This window comes from Dinoponera quadriceps, unplaced genomic scaffold (genome assembly GCF_001313825.1).
Source record: "Dinoponera quadriceps isolate SergipeBrazil2010 unplaced genomic scaffold, ASM131382v1 scaffold1115, whole genome shotgun sequence".
Lineage (NCBI taxonomy): Eukaryota > Metazoa > Arthropoda > Insecta > Hymenoptera > Formicidae > Dinoponera > Dinoponera quadriceps.
In genome coordinates, this window is record NW_014555233.1 from 488,431 (window position 1) to 499,626 (window position 11,196).

The 11,196-nt window shown below is 32.9% G+C and overlaps 2 protein-coding genes across 2 annotated transcripts; one reads left to right on the forward strand and one right to left on the reverse strand.

Annotated features, from left to right (window-relative positions):
* Window positions 1–1,544: 1,544 nt before the first annotated feature.
* Window positions 1,545–6,409, reverse strand: LOC106743669 (eukaryotic translation initiation factor 3 subunit J). Its single transcript, XM_014617736.1, has 6 exons — window positions 6,251–6,409; window positions 6,053–6,135; window positions 4,333–4,446; window positions 4,107–4,245; window positions 2,836–3,000; window positions 1,545–2,715 (listed from the first exon to the last, which is right to left on the reverse strand). The coding sequence occupies exons 1-6, from the start codon at window positions 6,264–6,266 to the stop codon at window positions 2,522–2,524; spliced, it is 711 nt and encodes a 236-aa protein (XP_014473222.1). The 5' UTR covers window positions 6,267–6,409; the 3' UTR covers window positions 1,545–2,521.
* A 467-nt stretch (window positions 6,410–6,876) lies between these two features.
* LOC106743642 (microspherule protein 1) lies at window positions 6,877–10,552 on the forward strand. Its single transcript, XM_014617680.1, has 6 exons — window positions 6,877–7,358; window positions 7,482–7,854; window positions 8,017–8,217; window positions 8,343–8,762; window positions 8,959–9,174; window positions 9,305–10,552. Exons 1-6 carry the CDS (start codon window positions 7,240–7,242, stop codon window positions 9,392–9,394), a joined length of 1,419 nt encoding a protein of 472 aa, XP_014473166.1. The 5' UTR covers window positions 6,877–7,239; the 3' UTR covers window positions 9,395–10,552.
* Window positions 10,553–11,196: the final 644 nt, after the last annotated feature.

The window sequence follows — 11,196 nt, forward strand, 5'->3', positions numbered from 1 at the left end:
TTTGACTGTTTATTTTTTCTTTCGGAACCTTACTCCTTATAAATCTAAATTTTTCATATATTTTTTATACGATTGTTGTCTGTATAAAAATTGAACAGGAAAGAATCGACTAAGAAAAAGATCGATTTTCTAGAAATCGAATCGAGATCGCTCATCACTGCTTATAGCGCTTGCTCTTGTAGGCCTTCCTATATTTTTAATTGATTTTTAATAAACAATAATTTCTAGGAGTTATTTTTATATTGACATTTCATATAAATGAAGTTATTATTTATTTATTTATAATTTATTATCATATAATAAAAGTATAGTTATATTTTTTGTTCAATTATAATATTTTTCTGAGGTATTTTTATAAAAAGAGGGGCACGAGTGAATCAAAACGTATGGCATTTTTTTGTAATTTACATTATTCTTATTAATATTTCAAATCGTACGTATTTACATATTTATAATACAAAGTTCATCTGACCCGCTGTTCGGTTGCGCTACTAAAGAATAAAAATTCATTTGATATGTCGTTGAGTCGCACTATTTAAAAGTAAAAAAAATCAGATCACAAATCTAATAGAACAAGACAATCCTATGTCACATATTGTTCTAGATACGAAGAAAAGAATGTTAGATTTGCGATTAATATTAATTAATTGTTTGATTAAATAACACAGTTTTTCACAAGTTTAGACAAGACGAAAAGAATTTAGGCTTCGTAAACTAAATAACATAACGGGCCAAAAACCAAAGGCTCATCTAGGCGATAGGAATACTGTGTGAAATCTGTGAATGTGTCCCTGATCATACGTATAATGGTGTTTACAAATAAAATCACAAAATATAAACAATATATTGTTAACATTTTGCTAACTTCGCGACTTAAATATTTTTATAGATTTGACATTGTATTACTTCACGCCTAGATCAGCGTTTGACTCATATTAGGCCGTGTTTGCATTATTTAGAGAAGTCCTATTAGACATGAAGGCCTTGATCTCTCTGGTCACAACAGCCTCGAAGGAATCATCAATGCGCATAAGAAGAAATGTTCCTGACATTTCCAAAAGTAATGGAATTTACAAGTTATCTTGTAAAAAAAAAAGAAATAATGACGTTTCCTATGTGAAACAGATGTCAGGGCAATTAAAGACCAGAATTAGAGAACGTTCTATCCATCGGCCCGAAAAAAATCCATTGGATCATTTGTAATTAGCACCATATCATCATCGGAATATAACGATTTGTTGGAAGGGCGTATACGAAATTATGCGATACAGAATTTACGTAATATTTTTGTTACACATCTCCGTGTTTTACTTGACTTTACCTTTATAATTGACATTTTCGATCGTTGGCGGTTATACAACCGCTGTAGAACCTGTTCACCGAGATTTCTATGTCTGGTTATTGTTAAATAGTTAGTCGCTCAATACAACAATGATTATTGCACGCTGATAACTGCGATAAGGCTCTTATATTTGCCGTTCTTCTTTCTTACGTTTAGCTACATAAGCTATGAACAGGATCGCAAGAGTAATTAATTGCAAGAGTAATTTATAATCAACCTTTATTTAGGAATATACTCTTTGCAAAACCAACTTGTAACCAATTTTCAGTAAAAGTATGTGTGTATGTATATAAGCTGTGTTATATAAAACTTCCATAATGTAATTACACGATTTAATCTGCAATGATGCTTATATAAAGACATATAAGGTTTTTAACAGCTTGGAATACCATTGTAAATCAAAAGTATATAATGTAATACTTCACCCTCTTCTAGTCTCGATGTTAATACAATATTATATTGATAAATCGTAGGATCCTACAAACATCTCCTCCCGTTCAGAACATATTTTCCATGTTCTTACGTTTTATTAAAATAGCCATTAATTTTAAAGCTCCTGGTTCCTCCACATAGAAATCTTAGATTATGACATCAGAAATAGATTTGTAAAATGTTCCGAAAACTATATTCTTATGCTTTAATAATCAACAGACAACCATAAAATTTGTTCAAATTAATTAATTAATTACAATTGAGCAATAAATAATAGAAATTAATAAACAAAATTCTTACAAAACATAAAATGACAAATTTGTTTTGCAAGAATTTTGTGTATATACATATTTTTTTTCTTGCTTCTGATAACAATCAAGATGACTACGGGACGAGGAAAGAGGAGTTTTAATATCTTTAGACTGAAAGTTTAATAATGACAGACAAAAATCCCATGAAACTCAATATGTAAATTATTGAATATCCAACTGTTTTGAGAAACTGCAGAAAACTTCTGAGTGCTACATTATTGTATAATTGTTAAAAAGTGTCTCTAAGCATGTTTATCGATATTATCATGCTAGTTGTCTTTCCTATTTTCTTAATCTCGTTACGTAAACGATATCATGGAGTATAGGTTAAACCGTTGTACATTTTGCAAATATAAAATCTCTGTATAAATCTGCAAATTAATATTCTTCTGCATGTATTTTAGGCGACTAGAATATATGAACATATAGAAAGTCGCTACATAAAATCATCAAATTCACCATATACATAATCACCATATTCGCTTAATAAATTATTATCTCCCTCAATTTTAAGCTTTGCCTTTCCTTTCCCCTTGTTCTTCTTCGTTTTGTCGGACTTCTCCATTTTTTGCTTCTCAATGAGCAAATTGTCAACTGTAGTTTTCACTTTCTTTAAACAATGTGAGGATACTGAAACAAAAAATGTATGACCAAACATTAAAAAAAAGACGAGAAAAAAGCGTTTCATTGTATCGATATGTAAAATTGATATATCAATCTTCATATATAAGTCTTAACAAGTGTACTAACAATTAAGAGCAATGGACTTTATAAGTTCTTCTGCAAAGTATGGAAAATCTGCGTGTTTGCTAAATTGATTAATTTTTTGTGAAAGAGCTGCACCAAATAGATCAAATTCCTCTTTCGTACTGGGCACCATGGCATCGATTGATTGGCCTGACTCTTCTGTCACACCTGCAATATAAAAGGTAATGTAGTTATCAAACAATTATCATAGGTAACTACCATAAGCAATTAAATATATAACCGTATTGAACTATGTTAAAAGAGTTATAATTTGTCCATGTAATATATGCGATGTAGCAACATTTCTCCTAACTTTATGTTTTACCGTCCTAACGACAAAGCTGTTAAGAAGGTCTTATGCAATTTATTAAAATATATAGTTAAAAAAATCAATGAAACTATCTGCCGAATGCTTGCTATCTACGCAATCTACGTATTATAGCAGTACAATATTTCTAGAGAGTGACTGCATTTAATGAATTTCGTATCTTCTATTGTATATATATTATGTAAAAAATTTACATACAGATACATATATAGAAGAGTGCTTATTTACATCAGAAACGGTACAGGAGACAGATAATAGATGAGAGATAAGGTTACAAAAACTCATGTGAACACAACAATTTGCGTAGAATAGCAACTTTTATTAAAGTACAACAACATCGATAATAAATTTAAATGTAGAGCTTGTAATAAATTTAAGTGCTTGTATATATACTCTCTTTTTTCTCTCTCTCTCCCTCTTACTCTCTCTCTCTCTTTCTCTTTCTCCTTCTCTCTCTCCCTGTCTAGTACAGTTCCTGACACAAAGAAATTATTAAATTTTGTGGCTACATTTATAACAATTCGTTCTGTGCCACAACACAAATGGTTAGTTATATTAATATTGGTTAATTCCTCGTTTATTTTATTTGTATAAAAAACGATAGCTATTAGTGCTATCAGTGTTATAAAGCAAAGATACTTGTATATCCTTCCTGCAAGCATTGCATCTTAAAATGGTGTTACAATGATGATATACGCCTATATGGTAAAGCAATCACGAGATATATACATACTTTCCCAAAAGGCATCTTTACCAAGTTAAATTTTCAGTGACGTACGTATATTTTGAAAAATACTTTTTAAACGTCAGTAAAGAATGCATAAAAAGAGATTTCAAAATTGTCCAAACCAAAAAGAAACAATCGGTCAGATAATTCCCAAGATGAATTATTTTTTATCTCTTTTATGTGGTTTACGGGGACTAAAGTCTACTAAATTCGACAAACCGAAAGTTTCCATTGCCAGCCGTAAGTCTGCCTCTTCTTGCAACCTTTGGCGCCTTAACATCTCAGCCCGCCTCTCTTCCGGTGTAAGAGCCTCCTCCTTCTCCTTAGCTTTCTTCTCAGCTTCTTCCTTTGCCTTTTTCTAAAATGCAATACTTCTTACAAATGTACGAATAAAATCGTAAATACCTTTTATATTATTTTGTAAATAAAAAGAAATAAAACAAACCTCACGTTCCTCAATCCTTTCAGCCAATGCCTTTCTAGGTTTTGACTTCGCTTTTGGTACTTCCGCTGGTTTCTCTACATCTTTTTTCTCTTCTTCGACATCTTCCCAGCTATCCTGTTAGGTTATTTAATACAGATAAGTAAGAGAAATCGGTTACATTTTACATATTCTTCAATATCAATATGTATCACACGTTTTTATAGAATAGTTTTATACTCCATTAATAATGCCTGAACAAAATTTCAACACAGTTAATTAAATTTATAGGTACAATGAATGTAAAACAAATGTTCTAATATATATTTCAAAAAAGAAATGTTTTTTGTAAACATTAAATATACATCTTATATATATTTATATAGATATATACTGCTTTTCACTGTATTCTACTAAGTATTATTAAATATATATATATATATGGCTAGCCATGGAAAAATTGCATCACTTTCTATAAGTTTTGCAAAATGTGTCTATGTATAAAAGGAAATCCTTTAGTATTATCCTTTAGTAATGCTTAGAAGAATTTTCCTATTGAATATAAAATATATTTTGAAGCTTATCGAGATAAAAATGTTGTAATTTTCCTACTACTAACTACATATGTATATGTACATATATATATATATATATATATAGAGAGAGAGCAGCCAAAAGTTTTGGTTACTAATTTGAAAAATTCATAATTTCTTTTACAAATGATATATGTTTAAAATCTGTTGACAATCTCTTGGCAACCATCAAAAATATGTGGTCCGGCACTTCTCACTGTTACCAAGAGATTATCAATAAATTCAAATATTTTGAATAAGATTTTGCTTAAAAAGTTCATTTTACTGCATCATGTGCACTCATTCATTAATTTTCTGACTGATGAACCGGTAACCTATATATCAGTTTTCTGTTTCTGTAGTGGCTGCACTAGTTCTCTTTTTTTTTCTTTCTCACCAAATTTCAAGAAAGAGATGAAAAGAGAACTAGTGCAGCCAATGCAGAATCAAAAAACAAACCTTATACTATTATGAACCAAATTTTGCCTGTGTTTGTTATTCTGCTGCAAGCTGTAAGCATCATTCTATCTTCCTTTGTCACCTAGAAAACAATAAAGATAGAATGATGCTTATGACGTATAAAATGTCCAAACCAAACGCAGCATTTATTTTATAAAAATGACGTATCCCTTAATAATTATCAAAATATTTTATGATATTTTATTTTAGATCCAAAATATCAAACAGCTTAGGAAAGTTCAACATGGACTACCATATTCACTACCATATTTCTTTGACATAGCAAGTTACTCAAAAGGTATAAATTAATATCTCAATGCGTTAATATCTCAGCAATTTCCTGCTTATTTGCAGAATGGTAATGGAATTTTTCGCTCAGTTTGACAGTTTGTCTGTGTAAAAATAGATGTACACATCGTATCAGACACTCTGTATATCTATGCAGATACCATATTTATCATTTTACAGTTATTTAAGATAACGTCTATAAAGCATCGTCCGCACTGTTATTTTAACAAAAATTGCGAATCAAGAAATTACGAAATACGAATGGAATTACGAAAATTACGAATCGAGGGTAGACGAATAATTAACGTCACGAGTAGTGTTAGAATGGAGAACATGTGTTTGTTGTAGGTTAAGTATAAAGCCATACGCGGATTCGCGAGAATGTCGACCATCGCGCGAGAAATGTACGAATATTGTCATCCTACCTTAACTTCCTCCTCTTCGTCTTCGCCTTCCCACTTGTTCGTTCTCATCGCGAGGTCAAATTTCGCCTCGATATTGTCTACATCTGTAAAGGTACAAAGGCGGAGGTTAAAATTAGGCTCGCCTCAACGAATCATTTATTTCACAGATACGAGCTGAAATTACGCGTTGCTAATTAAAACGTCAACACTCGCACGTACCCCATTCCTCATCCATAGCTGCCGGCGATTATTTATCGAACGTCGTTCCTCTGGATATACTGACAAGTTGCCGAACAAACGTGGACACACCAAATACGACTGGAACGAAGCGAGCCATACTGTACGAAGGAAACGTGCCAGCGTTTTTCCATTATTCGCACGAACGGCTGTCTGCGCATGCGCGGCGACCAATCGGAAACAATAGCAGAACGATTTCTTCGCTTCTTTCAAAAGGCGTCAATAATAGGTCTGTTCTTTTAATCAGCACTTCCAGTTTTTCTAGTGGTCCCCTATATCTAGAGTGCGCTTCGAAATTACTGACGACACCAAGGCTGCATCCAAAAACCCTACTCGACGAGTAGAGTGGCATTTAATTAGGCTCATATTACACCATGGATTAGGATTGAGATTGGATTAAAATTTGACCAATTAGAGCAAAGTTCACTAAATTTCACTAAACTTAAATTCAGTTAACTTTGCACTGATTGGCCAAATTCAATCTCAATCTCCAATTCGTAATCAGATACTTTACTCACCGTGTAATATCACCCTAAATTTACGTCTTATGTTTTTGAGTCCCTATTCTTGAAATGGTGTGTATAAATAAGCGTCATTGCATGGTTATTTAATGATACGATTATACTTATGCAAAAACATGTGTACGCAACCGTTTCAAGGATAGGTGCTAATTCGTACGCGAAAGCTCTTACTACAATTTTCAACTGGACGCACATGTATGACACGCAGTTGAATAACGTAGTCGCTACTTGTTCAAGCTATTATGCCGTCTCTGTACACTTTAATGCTATGACATATTCCGTGTGAACTCAACTGTCGTGGTTTAATGTTGATGTTTTGATCCGAAGTAATTACGTGATTTCAACACAGTATATTTGGAGTGATTAACGACTCGTTCACGTACGGACTACTATTAAGAGCATTCAACGTGTATTATGGTTTGACAGTCCCTGTGTACGTTTTACGTAACGATGGATATATCAACTCCAACCGGGGTGAATCACAGTGGACTTGCTCACAGTACAGATGGATTCTTAGGCATTCCTATCGAATCTTCAGCTCTGGATGTTTTGTCAACAAAGCGAAGGAGGTGAATACCGAGCAGTTTATGCGTCGTAAAAAAATTAGGCTTCTTTAAGCATGCGTTACATTCAGACAGTAAGTAAACTATCCGGTATCGCTAAGTGTATCATTCTTTTTTTTTTACTTTAAGCTCGTCACGTACGATAAAGCGCAGAAAGTTCGACGATGAGCTGGTGGAGACAACATTTAACTTACAGCCACCCGCGACAAGTACCAAATCAACATCAAGATCACGGACGATATCTGTGTCAGCTGGTTCCATGGATGTTATGCCGTCGCAAACATTACCTACCCCGATACCAATACCGACCACCTTAACGCAATCTGATAGATGTAATCGTAGACCCACAAGACCCAGTGGTTCGAATGGTCCTGGACGCAAAAACAAGAAGAACAAAAATCACACTCATTCCATCAATGCCACTAAAGATCTCGGACGATGGAAACCTACCGATGACTTAGCACTGATTACTGGTGTACAGCAAACAAATGATTTGAGAATGGTACTTATTTAATTAGTTTAACTTCAGTTCTTTAACTTTTGTGCTTTATAATATTACACAAATATATCCTTCGTTGATATTGTAATTGTAATAATAATTACGATACAATTATAATAATAATCGTGTAATGTCAATTATGGTGTCCTGTCATCTCTGTTCAAGGTTCATCGAGGTACAAAATTTTCCTGTCGTTTTACGTTGCAAGAAATACAACAGAGATGGTACGCTTTATTATATGACAGCGCAGTTTCACGTGTGGCTGTGCAAGCTATGCGCAATTTACATCCTGAACTAATAGCTAGTGTGCAAGCACGAACATTGTATAGTAAAGCTGAGGAAGATCTTTTGGGTACTATTAAATCAGTAAGTAGTGATAAAATATTTTGACTGAGAAATTTTCATCAAGAAATTCGTTATTAATTAATGATTTAGCTCTTTATACTGTCATATCACATTGTCTTATTGTGCGAATTTTATACTTTGATCAGACTACTCATCCATCACCGGAAACATTTCAAGAATTGCTTGAAGCAAATGCACATACATTTTATCCAGCTAGGACTGCGAAAGCGTTACAAGGCCATTGGCAGTTGATGAAACAGTATCACTTGTTACCTGATCAAACAGTGCAAAGCTTACCACGTGGTGAACACGTATTGAATTTTTCGGATGCCGAAGATATGATCAATGATGCGGATTTGATAGAACCAAAGGATGAACTGGTGGATGCTGAGTTGACAATGGCAGACAGGAAGAATAAGAGAGAAATTAAAGTGTTAGAAAATGAGCTCGGTAGATGGCAGGTGCTGGTCGATAATGTAACAAGTAGTAGTCCACCAGATTTTGATAATCAGACTTTGGCCATCTTAAGAGGAAGACTTGTCAGATATCTCATGAGATCTAGAGAGGTAAGAGAGCTATTGCAGAATTTCTGTAATTGATATATATATTAGTTCAGGATGTAAATATATATATATATATATATATATATATATATATATATTTATTTATTTATTTATTTACTTATTTATTTATGTACGACACAATTTATTATTGTACTTCGAGAGATTAACATTTTATATGTTCTTCCGTATCTTTGCTTAGATCAGTGTAGGACGCACTACTAAGGATCATACTGTTGACGTGGATCTTAGTTTAGAAGGTCCAGCTTGGAAAGTTTCACGTCGACAAGGTACTATTCGTTTAAGGAACAACGGAGACTTCTTTCTGTCGTCCGAAGGGAAACGGCCGATATTTGTGGATAGCAGACCAATTTTGGCTGGCAATAAGATGAAATTGAACAACAATAGCGTAATCGAAGTAATTATCACAATTTTAAAGAATATAATGAAATCAATTTGCAGTTTTCTTTTACATTAGAACTTTCGCTTTTGATTAAATTTAATCTTAATTTCTTAATTGCTGTTTCTACATATGTTGTGTTCTACAGGTTGCAGGACTGAGATTCATATTTTTAATAAATCAGGAACTCATCTCTGTGATACGACAAGAGGCTGTCAAGTTGAATTTAAACCCTTGAAGCATTCTAGAAGACACAAAAGACAATACTAAGTCTTGTGGATTACGTTTATAAACGGAACCGCAGTTCATGATAATTGGTAAAATACTCTTCTCAAATATAATCTACTTTTTACATCCGAGTATAGCAAGTACACATTCATAGCAGTATAGGTATTATTCGCCGTATGTATATCAACATCTATAATTTACTTGTCTATATAAAAAAAAACTGATGTAAAATATATAAGCATACTTTTTTTATGAAAAGTTATTTTTCTAGAGCGAATCAAAAGCTTATAAAATTCAATGATAAATAGCGTGTATTTAATAAGGCAAAATATTTTAAGAACTTAAACGTACATATATTGCCTATCATGAAAATAGATTTTTCTATTTTTGCCATTATATATATTATAAACAGGATGATTGTGGAAGAAAAACCGCAATATTTGGAGGATGCGTTCGGGTGATCGAAATAGATAAAAAAAGTCCTGTAAACATTGGTCTGATTTTCACCTGTTACGGAGTTGCTGGCCTACGTTTAGCAGAGAAAGTAGCTGTTGAAAAATTCGTGAATCTGATTGCTCTTAGACTCAGTCAACGTTAAGAATACACACCAATCAGATTCACGAATTTTACAACAGCTACTTTCTCTGCTGAACGCAATGAGTGTTATAAATAAACGTTCGCGATGAAGACCAGTAAATGCTATGTGACGAGTTTCCAGAAAAAATAACTAAAAGTCGCGTACATACGTGTACATGCACGCTTAGCGTGGAAAAACAAGTTTTATAAGGATAAGCATTTACTTTGACGTTTATTTTCTGAAATCGCTTAAGTATTACCTACTTTCGCCATGCCCGCGACATTTATGTATCCAGAATATGTCGACATTTTCATTAATGCATATTGTAATGAAACGCTAATCATGCAATTGCTGAATATCAGCATTGTTATCCGAAGAGTGCGATAGGAGTGTATTTTCAACAGTCTTCGACACATTGTCTCCGTAACTGCTGAGAATCGGACCAATGTTCATAGGATTTTCTTGATATATTTTGATCCCTTGAACACATTCCCCAAATATCTTGATTTCTTCCCCCAACCATCTTGTGTATATATATATATATATGTACGTATATATGTATATATATACGTATATCGTATACATATGTATATTGCACATAATGTATTCATATCCATTTACATTATTAGTTTAACAAATCAAGTCGCGGTGACTTTTATGTAGGGACAAGCAATAACATACATTGAGGTGTACTGTGCATCAAGTTTTAATATATCAGCGTAAATGATACATATATAACAATTTGCGTGTATCTCTGTAATAAACGAATTATAAATTACGAGTGCGAAGAGTTAAATACGTTCATTTACTTGTATAACAGGAAATAATTGAATTTGTCTTAGCATATGCGTGCGTTCAATCTTATCATTTTGTAAAGAGAAGAAAGGAAATGCCTTATAAGATTTATATCAGTTATTAGTTGATCTCTCTCTTTCTCTCTTTGGTAATTAGGTACAGTAAATGAATAATTACGTAAAAAAAAACTTTGTCAAGCTATCATCATTCGAGGAAAAGCGATTTTATTACAACAAAATTCCGTTACATGTACGTATTAATGAGGAATTTTGTTTAAACGTCGAAACGTGAATATTATAACGTAAATTGTTCTCCATACATGACAGTCTCGTTGTAACGGAACCTGCAACAACCGTTCAACAGGATATATAACACGACTATATTAAGCAAAACGTAAGGCGATTAGCGTCGCATTTTTACAAGTCGCACGCACACACACG